The sequence below is a fragment of the Frankliniella occidentalis genome, unplaced genomic scaffold (assembly GCF_000697945.3).
Source record: "Frankliniella occidentalis isolate FOCC.00 unplaced genomic scaffold, Focc_3.1 Scaffold473, whole genome shotgun sequence".
NCBI lineage: Eukaryota > Metazoa > Arthropoda > Insecta > Thysanoptera > Thripidae > Frankliniella > Frankliniella occidentalis.
Window position 1 is genome coordinate 69,239 of NW_026267591.1, and position 16,003 is coordinate 85,241.

At 45.6% G+C, this 16,003-nt stretch overlaps 4 protein-coding genes across 7 annotated transcripts in view; 1 reads left to right on the top strand and 3 right to left on the bottom strand.

Annotated features, from left to right (window-relative positions):
* Positions 1–3,422, bottom strand: LOC113217847 (islet cell autoantigen 1-like protein). 2 transcript variants are annotated; one of them, XM_026437918.2, is made up of 10 exons: positions 3,141–3,422; positions 2,788–3,032; positions 2,544–2,704; positions 2,313–2,474; positions 2,036–2,228; positions 1,735–1,849; positions 1,458–1,630; positions 1,040–1,342; positions 750–925; positions 1–664 (listed from the first exon to the last, which is right to left on the bottom strand). In XM_026437918.2, exons 1-10 carry the CDS (start codon positions 3,155–3,157, stop codon positions 539–541), a joined length of 1,671 nt encoding a protein of 556 aa, XP_026293703.1. In that variant the 5' UTR covers positions 3,158–3,422; the 3' UTR covers positions 1–538. The 2 variants fall into 2 exon arrangements, with proteins under 2 accessions (XP_026293703.1, XP_026293702.1); XM_026437917.2 differs by having other exon boundaries at positions 750–928; positions 3,141–3,419.
* Positions 3,423–3,426: 4 nt separating this feature from the next.
* On the top strand, positions 3,427–5,757 carry LOC113217848 (acyl-coenzyme A diphosphatase FITM2). The gene is made up of 2 exons (XM_026437919.2): positions 3,427–3,583; positions 3,667–5,757. The coding sequence occupies exon 2, from the start codon at positions 3,715–3,717 to the stop codon at positions 4,876–4,878; it is 1,164 nt and encodes a 387-aa protein (XP_026293704.1). The 5' UTR covers positions 3,427–3,583; positions 3,667–3,714; the 3' UTR covers positions 4,879–5,757.
* A 230-nt stretch (positions 5,758–5,987) lies between these two features.
* On the bottom strand, positions 5,988–9,145 carry LOC113217906 (ganglioside-induced differentiation-associated protein 1). Of its 2 annotated transcripts, none has more exons than XM_026437994.2 (5): positions 8,800–9,145; positions 8,209–8,401; positions 7,949–8,131; positions 7,660–7,860; positions 5,988–7,567 (listed from the first exon to the last, which is right to left on the bottom strand). In XM_026437994.2, the coding sequence occupies exons 1-5, from the start codon at positions 8,905–8,907 to the stop codon at positions 7,260–7,262; spliced, it is 993 nt and encodes a 330-aa protein (XP_026293779.1). In that variant the 5' UTR covers positions 8,908–9,145; the 3' UTR covers positions 5,988–7,259. The 2 variants fall into 2 exon arrangements, with proteins under 2 accessions (XP_026293779.1, XP_026293780.1); XM_026437995.2 differs by having other exon boundaries at positions 8,718–8,865.
* Positions 9,146–11,447: 2,302 nt separating this feature from the next.
* The window catches only part of LOC113217835 (knirps-related protein-like), a 46,072-nt gene continuing 41,516 nt past the window's right edge, over positions 11,448–16,003 (bottom strand). For both annotated transcript variants that reach the window (XM_052274953.1, XM_052274952.1), the window contains exons 3-4: positions 14,722–15,013; positions 11,448–13,527 (exon numbers count right to left, since the gene is read on the bottom strand). In XM_052274953.1, the coding sequence (XP_052130913.1) occupies positions 12,569–13,527; positions 14,722–15,013 (1,251 nt within the window). In that variant the 3' untranslated portion in view covers positions 11,448–12,568. The remainder of the gene's footprint in view (positions 13,528–14,721; positions 15,014–16,003) is intronic.

Consider the following 16,003-nt stretch of genomic DNA (forward strand, 5'->3'; position numbering starts at 1 on the left):
AATTTTATGAGGTTACCAATTTGCATGATATTAAGTAAGTGGTGATAAACTACATTTGATATATTGGGTCCATTGCCCTTTATGCAAAATGTGAAACAAATCGTCAACAAAATAATATACTTAACATAAAAACAAAACTCATTCAGGTTACAGATTAACAAAGTGGTCGTACCAGGTCTCCTACCTCCACTTGTTATGTAACGTAGTCGGTTCTTAAAAAGATTGAGAGAATAAACCTCCAGACTAGATTAAGTAAAGATTCTTTCTGAGGAACACCCCTGTATTAAAAATATGTATGCAGAAAGCAAATATAAAATGCCACATGTATAACAATAATTTGCAGTAAAGCATCAAGAATTATCTAAATATGGTCATAGCAAACATCAAAGAATATTTGCAATTTAAATTGCATTAAAAAAAATTCCCACATCATTTCATAAAGTTACATCAAGAATTTTCCAAAAATAGTAATTTCATCTTCAGAACTTGTTTTATGATATTTTTAACAGGAACAACCGCTGCAGGAAGTATTATGTTCCTAACAGTTTCGCTCCTCCTCCAGCATTTTGGAATCAATGGCATCAGGGTTTGCTAATGGATCCAAGTCAGCAAAGAGATCATACCAGGCAGACATATCTTTCTTGTTTGTGGACTTACTGGGCATCTAAAAGAAATACAACACATTTTGTTATTTTGCAACAGAATATTACCTTCACCAGTATAAACTGAAATGGTAGAACAATGTTTACCCCATTGCCTGCTGATTGGGGTGATTGAGGTGTTCCTGGTGGACCTGGTGCCTGAGAAGTTGCTTGGCTGTTTTGTGGTCTCAAGTTTGCCATTAAACTAGACATGAATGTGAGCTCAGATGAAGCAGAAGGATTTGTAGTATTAGATGAATGGGAATGTTTTGCAAGAGCACTGCCTGCTAAAGAAAATGTACATAGTTATATTAATTATATAAAATTCTAATACAATTATATATAATGTTAAATAAATTATAGAGCAGCAATGTGAATTTTGTGTGTATGGCAGTTACCTTGGCTGGTTGATGTTTCTGTCAATGATGTTTGAAGTTTCAAAGATGATGCAAAGTTGTCCAAGAGCTGAGATGGAAAGACATTTTCTGCACTTAAAGAAGAGGGTGTAGCTTTCTCTGTCAAGCCTGATATTGAGGAATTTTGGGACGGGAAGTTGTTTTCTGATGAGCTTATCTCACTTCTTCTAAACAAGGCGTCCCAATCCTCAGACACACTTGCACTACCATCAGGAGCAGAAAAACCCAATATGTCATCCAGTTCTTGGAGACATTCTGAAGCCAGGAGGTCGACATCTGTCATTCCTGAAAATAATTGTTCATACCAATTTAATTGTAATGTAAAAAGAGGCAGTAATAATGTACATGACCCTAATTAATTTTGAAGTAAAATTGGGAAAGCGTTGACACTTTATCTCACCTGCATCCTTCAATTTGGAACCAGCATCAGTTTGGTCAATTGAGATGAGTGAAGACATATTTTGCTCAACTGAACTGCTCAACAAATTTTGCAAACTGTCTGATTTTTGTTTTCCAGTACATGCATTATCTCCTTCTACTGCATCATGGTAGTCAGTATCAAAAAAGAGAAGTCTGAAAAAAGAAAAAAAACAACATAGAAAAATTAAGTTTTCTAAAATTCACACAGGAATTAAATTTGATTATTCAACAAAGGTAAAATAAATTCTGAATCATACCCATCTTTTTCTTTTCCCTCCACATTCTTCTCATCTGCATCTCTAGTTTGCTTTGCAAGACGGGATGATTCTTCGGTAAGTTCAGGCACCACAGAAAACTCATAATGTTGATAACCTAAATTTCAAAAATAAAATAAGCTATGTAATTTTGGTCTTCAAAGTAAAAGAAAGCTAGTTAACATGTTTCCTGCGGCATGACCACTATGTGGTCTCGCTCCCATGTTAAATCATAGGCATAAAAAATGAGCCGCAGGGAACGTGTTAACAAGTAAAGGTGAGGTAGCAAATCTCTTATAATTACCTTTAACATCCTTTGCCACAGCAGCAAATGCTCGTTGAGCCCGACGAGCATGTTGAATTAAAGCTTGTTGATAGAGAGTCAACGCGTGAGAAAACATGTTGCACCTTGCAGCTGCCAACAAATCTACTTTCTGTAGACAGTCCAATTTCTGGCGGTCAAAATTAGCTTTGCTTTGCCGAACTTGTCCTTGAACCTTGAAAGAAGTAGTGATGGTCAATAAAATATGTCATGACTAAAAAGTACAGAAATTTTCCTGAAATAGCTCAATGAGGTATACCTTTTTAAACTTCTCCAATTGTTTGTGAGTATCAGGATCTAGCTCTTGGGAAATGTTCTTCATCCAACTCAGAGCTGCACGGTATTCAGTTCTTTGTCGTTCCATGGCAGATACATTTAGCAAAGTATCTTCAATAGCACGTTGTCTGAATGTTTCCACTTCCTGCACAATAACATTTAGATTATAAACGTTAAATGGGATGATGGAATATAAACCAGGACTAAGACATACCTGATGAAGTCGTTGAAGAGGTACACGTAAAGCTAATCTTTGTTGGCCAGAATATGATAGAGCTCTTCCAACACTTATCATAGCTTTACCTGCATTAGTTTGATCTCTTTTGGAACATTCTTTTAGAAACCTCCCCATAGCACTTTCCTCTTGAGATAAATCTATAAATGCAAAAGTTACAGTATTAACACAATAAATAAGAGTGAAAAATGTATGATAGACCAAACTACGGCAAGAAACCTACTGCATAGTCTTTCCTGGTATTTATCCAGGATTCGTTGAAGTTCCAAACAGGTATCTTGGACAGAACGGAACAATTCTAGCTTTGCATCTAACTCTGCATCAGAGGCCACAATACATTCATCCTCTTTCTTGCCTAGTTTTCGAAAGACGCTTTGTTTTGTGACCCAGAATGTGTGCTCCATTTTGGACATTGCTGATGAATTGTTTCCATTGTTCCATTGCTCTGCTGATACTCCTTGACTAGAACTGCAATTAAAAATATTTGTATCACAAAAAAAATCTTGTTGATTAGAAGACAAAACTAGAGTGCCGTACAATGTAGGGAAAAAAAATATCTATGATAACATAACTTACTATCCATATCCATTCATGGTCCTTATGGTTGTGATGTGTGTGGACGCAGTGTTTGCTTATAGGAAAGCCTGAAGCCTGGTGTCAAAGGGAGGTGTCAAAACACAACATTATGCAGCTTTAATCTGAAATAAAGCTCCACGGAACAAAATATGGAATGCTTAAAGAAGATGTGGCGCGGTCTTCAAAGCTTTGGAGCAGTGTGCTCGATGGATACTTTAACGCTTTGTTTCTTTTGGGAATTATCTCGTTTGATACGAGGCAATGGAACTGACGACACACGCAGACGACGCGGCAAAGCAGAAAAAAAGTTTGACTTGCCCGAAAGGAACCTATTTTTCCCAGGAGGCTTAAAAGGCGGTGACTGATTATGCTAACGCTGTATCATGCACTCACAGTACCTGCTCTTCAACAACTGAAACAACGTTAATTTTGGATGATTCGTGGTAATATATTGCTCAAATTTGTCTTTTGGGAATTAAACATCAACCCCCCATATAACATCCCTTCGTTCATTTGTTGGTTTCAGCGGCGACGTTGGCTATCTTCAAGAAGGATAACATCTGCATCAGCAACGATGGCGACTAAAAGGAAGCCCATTCATACCTATACTGCAAGCTCTAAGTTGAATTATAGACCTATGAATCAAGAAAACTCAAAGCAGGACACGAAAGGGACAAAGCCGGTTCCCGAACAATCATCTATTGGGAATGTCCTTCTCATGATGGTGTTGCATATTTGCAGAAAAATTGTGTTTGTGGACACCATAAAGAGGGTAGCAGTTTACTGCTCTTGCCTCTTTCTTGTATCTTTGATTGGAGACGTAGCGCCAATACCTAGAAGTTATTTCTCCAGGTCGGACAATTTGTTGAATCAGTGTTTTGTTAAATTTGGTTGGGGCTGGACAATGATTGTTACGTTCCCATTTCTCATACTAACAAGCTACACAATTTGCTGCGGGAAACGAGATAAAGTTTTGAAGCATTTGGTACGCCTTGGTGTTGCTACAGGCTCATGGCTATTTTGGACGAAGCTTTTTGACTATATTGAGGTCAATTTTGGCAAGTGTAGTATCAAAGGTGATTTCTCCAAACAGAGCTGCTTATCCCAGGGTCAGTATTGGTACAGCTTCCACATTTCTGGTCATGCCTTCATATTAGTTTATAGCAGTTTAATATTGATAGAGGAAGCAAGGGCAATTGTTGGCTGGGAGAGAATACGTGATTTGATTCGAGAGGAATATCACACAAGGTCTAATTCAGATGACAGTAGAACGGTTGCCAATACCAGTCCCCTCGGAAACTTATCTGAGACTGAGTTTATTGTCTTAAAATCCTGCTATGAGCGGTTTACTCCTCTTGTTAGAGGATTATTTATTCTTATGACATGCTTTTCAATGTTATGGGACTTCATGCTCATTTTTACTATGTTGTATTTCCATAATATGGTTGAAAAACTTCTAGCAGGTGTGATAGCAATATTCATTTGGTTTGTCACATATCGTGGATGGTACACTGTACCTAAATGTATACCTGATCTACCAGGAGAAGGCCTGTTTAAGTACAAAGGGAAAGATACTGTTAATGTACCGTTAAAGAAAAGAAGATCTGTTACAACTTCAAACCCTGGCAAAGGACAGCTTCCAAGGTTTATGGGAATGCCATTGTATGGCTTAAAAACCCAAGATCCTGATAAGAATGAAAATTCAAATAATGGGTCAAATGCTATAAGCGATTATTAATCATCCATACATGACAGATTGTGATTCAAGTTGCATCAATATGTACTGTTTGCATTTCTTTTATGTATGTTTTAGGCATTGTTACATTTGTATTTTACTCTGTTGTGTATTTTTCCTTTCTGAAGTGTTGAATAGTGATTAATTTTCAAAGCTTTTAATTTATTTGTTTGTCATATTGTTTTCCCTCTATGCGGTGGTTGTGTTATCTGTTGTTCTATGTACATTTTGTTTCTGTGTTGTAATTGTAATTTTGTCGTTGCTCATGATCCCCAAATCACCTCTAAATCTCTGGTGATGTGTAAAAACTAAAATGGATATTGATGTGTTTGAACACCAAATTTTGATCATCTTGCAATTATTCAACAAAACAAGCTCTCTACTGTTCTACCCAAGAAAGCTGTGTTCTGTCTCTTTTTCTCTTAGTTTTGTTGTGTAAACTCAAGTTTATAGTACCTTACTTATTGGGTAGACATGTATGCATGTGCACATGTACATAAAAGGGTGATGACATATATAGCCTATTTTCATATTTTTGTTATTGAGCTGAGACTGTTTTATTAAGGTAATTGTAATTGGAGAAGCAAAATCATAATTATTATTTTTCTAAATGAATGTTTCAAAAATCTGCACGAATTCTGAAAGTATTTTAAACTACCCATAAAGATAAAACCGTTGAATGCCCTTCTCTTTGTTGTGTATTTTTCATTCATGCCAAGGTACAAAGGAAACTTTGGTTTTTACACTTCTGAACCTAAGTTCAATTCATTAAGTATATATTTTCAGTGAGCTCAAAAAATCAAGACTTCAGACTTAACTATGGTGGTATTAGAGCTGTTATTGTTTCCAAAGTTTTTATTAAAATAAATAAATATAGTACAATGGACTGTATTATTGAACAGTAAAGACATCTCTCGGAATTTAGTGCGCCTGGACCCCTGGATAGTTAAGATGTAGTTCTGCTCTTGTTCTCGTTTTGTGTTGTGTGAGAGTTTGGCAACCCTCCTATTCCCAGGGGGAAAATCTCTGGGCTGTAGGCACTTTCAAAGATGCCAGATACTTCTGCTCTCATAACACTCAGGGAAAGGGTAAGTAAGTAATGAACAAATGAGTAAGAAATTAGAGATTTTTATTCATTATTTACAGGATAATACGCTTTTATTTTATTATACTCAGCTGCAACCTTCATGTGCTTGAGCATTTGAACAGTCTTATAAGAGAGGTATTTAAAGTACAAACACATAACATGTGACTATTCAACAAACGCTGAGAAGTGGAATGGTATAGTTAGTACAACTAAACCAGCATATACCAACAAATAAAATGGTCAATGTTAACCACCACCAGCAATGGAGGCAATGCCCTGCACCAAATCGAATGTAGTGCACAATGCAGCAATCATATTTTTAAACAAAAATAGAAGTGTGAAAAACTATTTCCTACAGTAAAATCCTTCTGAAAATATTTATCTAACTAAAATTCTCTCAATACAGTAATTGATCACATAAGAGTGCCTAAAATGTAACGCAAAAGCCACAAAATTGATAAAGAAAAATGTTACACAACAGTTCAACAGCACCACCTCTATCACAGCATTCTGACAACAACACCAAGTCTGGCTAGCCTGAGGACTATTTTTAAAAAAAATCACAGCCGCCTGGTTACCATTTTGTTGCTTACACATATAATTGAAGGTCAAACGTCAAAATGTCGATACAAATATAGATTGATCCCTTGAATAAATAGAAAAAGAAGAGAACATTTAAACGAGTAACAATAAATAAATGAACAAAACAAAAGCAACCATCATTTATGCACACACAGGCACACTTTTCAGCTGTACAAATTCATAAGAAAATTGAAGAGGAACATTTTAGGAAGTCTACATGAATTTTATCTTACCAAACATGAGTGAACATTCATAGAACTTGTTAAAAATATTTAATACCTCATAGCGTAACAGTTTAACAATGTTGGGCTTATACAATTAGTAGAGAGGAAAAAGAAAACAGTTCCTTAGTTTATTAAATGCATAATTTTTTCAAAAGCAGTGTATGGAAAGAGTGCGATTATTTGTATTTGATTGGGTTACAACTAAAATCATAAATAAAAATAGATACAAGACCAAAGCCAACAATTACATGAGGAACCAACATCTAAACAGGATTACAACTCAACTATTAAAAAATGGCTATGTTCTGTACACAACAACATGTGATAGAAATGGGCTGTAAATGAGGGGGCATCAAACAAACTGCAGTGGTAAAATCATAGCCACACTTGAAAGTAAAATCAAGGAAAGATACAACAGAAGCAAAGCACACTACATGTGGGCAAAAAATGCATTGCATAAATAAGCACTTGGTTTGAGTAAATGTTCACAATCATTTTCTTTTCACATAAAAATACCCACCAACTAACACAGCCAATGCAGCAACAATGCAAGTGCTAACACCAACAACACGAGGAGTCATCATTAATAACAGTTGCAAGTGTATCAATGTAGAAGGAACAGCTTTTTTAAAGGAATCACGATTTTGAACTCTTTTGAAATATAGGTCAAGGTTTGGACTTTTCCCCCCAGTCCAAAAGCGTTCCTGAAGCCCCAAGCAACAGAGCCGGTCCAAAAGAACTGTAAGTGCAACATCTGCAATACTGAATTCTGGACTGCATAACCACCAATCTGTTTTTTCTGTGGGAAAAATTATTACAATACATAAATTTTAAAGCACTATTACTTTCCTATGATTAATGTTTGCTGGATTTTTGTTAGGACATACATACCTGTACTGTGAGAAGCTAGTTCATCTTCTACCTGAACAAGGACAGTTTCTACACTGTTCAACCATTTAGTGAACTCTTCTCGATTGACAATTGACTCATGTTTCTTTTCCACAAGATCAGCTCTTTGTAAGAGTATTTCACGAAATTTAGGATTGTTTTCTGCATGCTTCCGCATATAATTTGATTGATTTATCTCGGAAACTGCAATCATAGATTAAAATCATAAGAAGCAAAAGTTTATAGCAGATTGAAAATTAACACAGATAAAATCATTCAGAGAGAAAGTCACCTCTTAACATATGACGAAATGGAGATACAAACGGTAGTTTTGGATTGCTAATTAGATCAGTATGATAAATTGAACCGGCAGTAATGTGGTTGACTGGCAATTGATCCAACAAAGTTCGAAAGTGTAGAACTCGTTGACGAACCTCAATCCCATGATCTTTAGGAATGAGTGGGGGGGTTCTCCCTGATAGAAGAATGCATGTCTTAGGAAACTATTTGTTAAAAAAAAAAGTACATTGGATAAACGGAAATTCATTTTACCATTTGTGAAGTTGTCTTCTAAATAATCTAGAATTCTGCCGGAATCAGGTATAATTTTAACACCATCTTTCAAGACAGGAACATCTCCTTTAGGATTTATTTCCATAAACCACGGATCATATTGTTCACCTTTGTGGACATTAACTAAATGTGTTTTGAATGGAAGTTTCTTTTCATGTAGGGCCATTACAACCTATAAAAGAATAAAAATCATTACCATAAACACAGTTATTTCAAGACTGATGCTGACAATCATATTATTATTATTTCTACAACAATGACAGACTGTAGTCTTCAAGTAAACCAAGAAGTAAGGGCAAATTTTGCCATTACCATAGCAGAGCTGTGACAAGCAACTTCTGGGTGAGTTTGGGGATAATTTTTCCCAAGGAACATGAACAAATCAGTAATTGAACAGGAAAGGAAAAAGGCAAGGAGCAAGGAGAGGGTTAGAACGCTTGCCAATATTTTTTCATGGTAAACAACAAATAATAACTGAGGAACCTAACCTCCAGAACCAAGGGCAGTTCCACCTAAAGCTGGTCACGAGACGTGGCATAGAGCCAAAAACTGGAAGAAAAACTCACGAACCTTTTGAGAATAAAATGAATAGTGATGGAAGTATAAAAGTAGCCCGTTTCCCCTGCCATTGTCATTATTTGAGCCGGACGGGAGACCAACAGGCAACGGACCGGCCATGTTGGGGGATGTGGATGATGTGATCAGATCACCTGATTAACACTACTATGAGAAGCTGCAACGCGAAAATCGAAACGACGGCGATCACACTGTACTCGGTAGAAACGAAGAGGTCCGCGGCATGTTCCAAAGTCGACGCACACAACTGTGGGGTCGTTGGATCTTTAGCGGAGATAGGGTATCAAACTGTCGCGCTGAAGGTGAGGGAAGGTTGTCAAAACAAGTGGAGTACCAGCAGAGTGCCGCGGCATTTCAAACGCTTCGCGCACGGGACCGGAAGGGAAAGGAAGCCGAACGCCGCGTTCAAGGTTGTTTGAGCCCGCAGCGGATAGCGGATGGATGGAGCCGCTGAGCCGTGTCTTGCGGACCGGACGAAATGCCGTCACCACCGCCGGACGAGAAGGGAACGCACCAAGGGAAGCCCCAGGGCGCATTGGGGCTGTGGCGGTAATTCTGGTAATTCAGGTAATTCTGAGCATTCAAAACACTACTATTTTGTAGTAGAAATTTGATGACAAGTGATACGAGCCGGAGCCGTCATTTACGCCTTTCCTCTTGACTAAAATCAGATGTGGCAGTTGTTGGGGAGAGAGGGAGAGAGGGGGGGGGGGGGGGGCGGGCTTATATGACTTTTCAGTAAGATGTCGGGGTTTCAATGACATCCGCTCGAACAAAAGCCACGAAATTTCAGGTTGATCGTAGCAAGCGACGATTTTCGTCGCCCGTTTGAGGCAGAATCGCCCAGCCCAGTAGGCGTCTGCGGGACTGTGGGGGCTGCGGCCCCAGCCCCAGCCAACACCAATGTGGCCCCGCACCAAACGGACTCACCTGCAGCCCGTCAAGACGAGTCGAGTCTTTGACGTGTTGTTTGTATAGTAACGTCGGGGCACGGCCGGGCGATCGCGCCAGTTCTTCGAACACATTGCGGCCCGTGCCGGTAAATAATAACTAATGACCGACAGCCGCGGAGCGGCAGCAGCAGCGGACCGGGCTCGCTGCGAGACAATATTTTCGACTAATTACTCTCTGGGGCGCCTGCGGCCAAAAAGCGGATCGGGCCCGGCAGAGCTGCTGGCGCAGGGCTGGCAGCAGCAGCGGGACGCCGCCGACGAGCAGATCGCCATGTCGTACTACTCCGAATTTCGTCCCGCGCGGCGGACCGCGACCGCACGACGGTGGGTGATGTGATGGGAGTGCGCCAGCAGGATGTTTGGCAGTGTGCGGCGGCGGTGGCACACCGGGGTATGCCCGGCTAACAATGCCTCGCTGTACGTTCGTAGTGGTACGTAGCAGGTACGTAGTGGTACGTAGTACAACCACGGTTGTCGCGACTAGGCTGCTGGACGAGGGTCGTGCCCCCTGAGCAGGTAGGGGGCTCCCGTGTGTGCGAGCATGCGGCGCTGCTATCGGCAGCAATCACTGGGGGGAAAAGCGATTCATACTGCGGGGTGCAATAACAGGCATTGCATCTAGGAGGAGAAAGGGGGGAGCGGGGGGAGCGGGCCGGGGGAGCTTTCGTGTCTCGAACACGCTGCCCGCCTCACTCGTCCATACGCGGCTGGCCGGGCCCAGCAGCGCCAATAGCTTAGAGCTCTGCTGCTGACGCTACATTTTGACTCCCTTTTCGGCTGTTCTCGACTATATGGCCGGCGACCACACCGCTGGAACTGCTGTTCGGCACATTCCCGTTTGGCTGACGCGTAACGCCTCGTCGCATCAAGCATAGCCCCCTGTCGTTCTCGCCGCCCCGTTAATTGGCTGCGAGGCGAAGATGCGTTTCGATTTTTAATTCCTTCCCTCTAATTACTTACTCTGCCCAGCCCCGGCCGGTGCCCCCCCGACTCGGCTCTGCTCGACTCGGACCGGGTATAGTATCGGTGCGCCTCCCGCCTCCTCCCCTCCCCGATTGGTTTGCACTTGTACTGTACACACTGGTACGCGACTTTCTCGCCCCGCGACGCCACACACAAACGCACCACGAGATTCTCCAGATTCCCACGTTCGCTTCCTTGCACATTATGCGATGCGAAGAATACCATAACACATCGCCCAGAAAGTGCGCCCGTTTTTCTCAGTTTCATTCAGCAAATAACTGGAGCTTAGCGCCTGCGAGAGTCGGGGTAGGCTACCCCGCAGTACACGCATGCACTGCATACAAGATATTGCCTACCCAGTAGGCGCTATGAGAGTTTCCATAGGCTGAACTTGCCTGTTTAGCCTTGCCTTGTTGAACTTGGCAGGTTCGTAATGGCGAATGATGGACGTCCTTACTGGATGATACCCAGGCCGTTCTTTTCATTGAGTAGGCAACCCACTCTACTCCAATGCAGCGCACATGAAGATGTAAAACAAAATCCCCTCTTTACCTCTGGCCCGTGTTGAGTAGAGTGGTTTTTCCTACCCTCTGGCCCGGTTTTGAGTAAGCATGCCCGTTGCACAGCTCATAGGTACCACATCCAGTTCGTGATTATTCCGGCTCCAATTTTGTTGATTTGTTTTTCATTGAACAAGGCAGAGGGTAAAAAGAGTAATGTAACATGTAGAGTGTACTTTGGTAACACTTTATTGTGACTGTAAACATTACATAAAAAAATCACTATCCCAAAATAAGAAGTATCAAATGATCCAAAAACAGTATACACAGAAACATAAATAAATACACCAATGCTTTTAACGTTGGTAACTGAACACAAGTTCTTGCACAAAGACAAAGGAATAACTAGGCCAACACAAGGACAGAACCTCTGTTGTCTCTTTAATTGCACAAAATAGATTCAAGACTTGACAGACAATCTCATCTTCATTTAAAATACTATCACAATAGCTTTGCAACCCAGACTAAGACCATCTTAGCAGAAAATTCAGGGAAAGGAGAAAATCTTAAGCAATTACAAATCTCACTACCAGTTTCATCTGGTTCAAGACTTTAATACCATTACTGACCCTATAATATCAATAAATTATTATACAAACTCAAATTATAAATGATGTTTTATAATGATGAGTACTAGTAGCCTGAATAGTACTCACTGAAGATTCTAGGTATCTTTGGTATTTCGCGCCCTTATGTACAATATTTGTGTGCAGAGCAAACGAGATTTCTACACTTTACTCTGATACCAATTTTAAGTTTCAGCAAACCTTAATAGCAATACCTTTTATTATCTTTGGCGCACACAAGAATCAACGCCCGACTCCTGTTCCTATCACCAATGACGGAAAAGTATTAATTGCTAAGAAAGTTCACACCTGGGTAGTAGTAGCGGTGGGTCAACAATTTCAAAAAATAAACATTTTCACTTTAAATTTTTGCGGTAATCGTATAAACGTATCTCTAGGTCACCGACGACTTACACTAGAATATGATTCGCACATCACAGAATCCGTCACGAAACTAAAGAAACTAGGGCTGGAGTTTCGGTAAACGAAACTGAACAAAAGTTTGTCAAAGATCGACCTATTCGAGTTATCTACAGTATAGGAGAGAGCACATTGCACAGCACATCACAGAACAGTCGCTTGGTGGGAAGACGTCTCCTTCAACACCACTTTTACCTTTCGATCGTCCCTCGTCTATCTCCAGCCCTTGCTCCGAACCGCCTCAATGGAGGGAAAACGTGACAAAAAGTCCTCTCACAGTCCTCTTGGCGCGCGGTGTGCGCTAGGACCTGGCTGACAGGTCCAGGGGAATGACTCGGAATGTCCTCTCGGGCGCGCGCGTCACCTCGACATCCACTTCCTCGTCCTCGTCATCCCGGTCGGCCGCCTCGCTGTGGCCGCTGAGGCTGCGGTCGTCGTCAGCCAGCCCCCCCGCGTCGCTGGGAGGCCGCCGTCGCCCGTGGTGGAGCTCGTCGACGTCGTCGGCACCGCTCACCGTCGAGCACGCGTCCGCGTCGCGGTCGCCGGGCGGGGCGTCGCCGCCGCTCCGGACGGACAGGTCCATGGGGTGGTCGTCGACGGGGGCGGGGGCGGCCACCTTGGGCCGCCGGTGGCGGGCCGAGTCCTCCTCGTCGTCGTGGTCCGAGTGGTCGCGGAAGGGCGGGCGGTGCTGCTGGAGGATGGAGTCCAGGTAGAAGCGCTTGCTGTACTCGAGGGTCTCGTTGTTATTGTTGTTGAAGGCGGGGCTGTTGTTATTGTTGTTGTTATTATTGTTGTTGTTGAAGGCGCGCGGCAGGCAGCCCGGCGGGAACATGAAGGAGCAGGGCGGCTGCAGGAAGGCGGGGTGCGGCAGCATGAAGGGCAGCGACTGCAGCGACTGGTGCAGCAGCAGCTCCTTGGCCTGCGCCGCGTGCGCCGCGTGCTGCGGGTGGCTGGGGTGCGGCGCGGGCGGCGGCGGCCCGTGGGGGCCGTGGGGGCCGCCGGGCCGCGACGGGAAGGGCGCCACCAGCGAGCCCAGTCCCAGGCCGTGGCCGTGGCCGTGCAGAGGCCCGCGGTGGAGGCCGAGGCGGGCGTCGCCCACCTCCACGGACGTGTCAGAGTTGTGCGACTCGGGCGAGGAGCCGCTGGGCGAGGACGCGGCGTGCTTGTAGTCGTCCAGGCCCATGCCGCCCAGCATGAGCAGGTCCTCCTTGGTGGAGGCGCGCGACAGCACCTGCTGCAGCGCGTGCGGGCCCAGCAGACCTGCGGGCAGACAGAACGGGGTCGTCAGCAGCGATCGCCGTGTGTGGCGTCCTCGAGGGGGCGCCCCGCGGGCCGCGGCCGCGCAGCGTACCCCCAGAACAAGTTTGGGGAGGCGGGGCCGGCGGGGCGGGACGAGGCGCGGGGCGCATAACGTCCGTAACATAACCAGCCACACGGCGCGGAGCTAACGCGCCGAGGCGCAGTGCTTGTTTGAGGCCATCACATAATTAACATAGCGAGTCCGCATAGCGCCGCGCGCGCACAGATTTGCATTGTGTCCAAGTCGGATGGCTCCGCCGGCTCGGCCATTGGGCAAGGCAAGGCGGCGCGCGGGCTGCGTGCGCGGCGGCGGCGCCTCGTCGCGCTCCCGCCTGCAGCAGCGGGGGCGCGGGCGGGCGGGACCCTCGCGGACGCGACCTCAATAGCGGCACGGCAACCCCCCCACCCCGGGCTGAGCCACCTCCTCTCCGGCACAGCATTTGTTCAGGCCGCGTTAATTAGGAAGAAGAAGGCAGGGCGACTAGCGCTGCACAAAATTACACCCTTGGGATCGTCCTGAAATAATGAACGATTATTGAGCGGTGCGCGTTGGGTCGGAGAGTTATTCCGGTCCCGCTACGGCGGCGCGGCGGTACGGCACGGCATAAATCGGTTCAGCGGCGGATGGAATGGAAGCTTCACGCCGAGGCACGGGGCGGGGCGGGGCGCGGCGTGCACCTGCCCTCCGACCCCACTCCGCGAGGGAATTCCGTGCGCGGAAGTTAGCGGAAAGATACGAGGTGAGCGGATTCCCTTTAGAGAGCCCGGCAAGAGGACGCCGCCGTCGTCGTGAGCACCCGCGTGGGAGGAGGGAGGCCCTCCTCCTGCTGCCGGTGGTGGTGTCCCGCCGCGCCACCTGCGCCGCGGTCCTGTTCGAATGAAAATGGGGGTAAGCAGACTCAGCAGGGGCTGCTTGGGCCGCGCGGGCAGCGCCGGGGGTCACGTGAGGTGCAGGCCGCGCTCGCCCGGCCCGGCCCGCGGCCCCTGGGCCCGGCGCAGCACCGGCAGATGCCGTATTCACCCCGATGACCGGCAGATACGCGCTTCGGCAGCGATTACTCGCCACGAGATACGACGGCGGGCCGCGACTCGTACGGCGCCGCCCCACCCGCACCGCCCCACCCCACCCCGCCGTGTTCACTCGCGAGTACGAACCTAGCTGCGGGGGCGGGCTCTTGTGGTCGGACCCGGGCGATGCCTGCTGCCCCGACTGCTGCTGCTGTTGTTGCTGCTGCTGCTGTTGCTGCTCCTGCAGCAGGCAGTGGATCTTGAACCAGTTGGAGCGGCGGCCGTAGCGCGACCCGCTCTTGGACATGCCCACCAGCAGGCACTTGCGCAGGCGGCACGCCTTGCACGACGTGCGGTTCTTCTTGTTGATGACGCACGCGCCCTGGTTCTTGCACTCGGTGATGGAGCCCAGGTTGTTGTACGAGCGGCCGAAGAACGACTGCGGGACAAAGAAAGACAGGGGCGTTAGAGACGTGTCAAGGTTTGGAGAGGAGCGGACCTATGGTTTCGGTTTCGCCCCGGCCCCCCGGCCGCACATCGCAGCGCGCGCGCCTGCCGAGCGGCGGTTAGGCCACCCATCCTACATGGCGTGTGAGAAGCGAAGCGTGACCGGGGCGTAAACAACTCTGAATTAGGTGTACAGATTGTGACGAATTACTCTGAATTAAAATGTAGGACTACGAATAACTTTTGGTCTGAAGTGGTCTGGGTTAGTCCGAACAAGAGAAGAGTGGAAACAAAGTGGAACAAAGTGGTACAAAGTGAAACAAAGTAGAACATAGTATAACAAAGTAGAACCAAGTTTCAAAATGTGGAAATTAATCTCAATCATAATTTTTTAGAATGATTTTAAATTTGTCAGAACTGTTCTAATTTGATTTGATCTATATAGTTTGAAGCAGTTTGAATTTAATATGATTATAATTTATGGTGTACTACTCCACAATGGTCGAACGTGACCGTGACATGAGGTGTTGTGAGATGGGACTCTCTCAGGACGCACTACGGATCCAAAATCGCATCAGCGAAAAAGAAAAGAAGCCGTCCAGTGTACAACACTACGCCCCGCCCCGACGTAGGGACTGTGAAGCAGGTGGACACGCCAACGGGGCGTACGGACAGCAGCGTACGGCCCCGTCCCGCCGTTCGGACACGGCGGGGCGAAGGGGCGGAGGGGAGGAGAAACAGAAGCGAAGAGATGCGCACCACTCGATACGAAGCCGCAGCGCGGCGACTACACGTTGCGGAAGAAGAAGAATGCTAGAGATATCCACGGGGCGGCCGGGCCCGGGGAGGGCCGGCAGGTGTGTTTACCTCAGCCGTCCCACTTCTGCGCAACGTTCGCTCGCTCGATTCGAGTCGTTTTAATCGACCCCGCAAAGGAGTCTTTCGGGCGCGCGACGCAACCGACCGACAACAAACGGGGGGG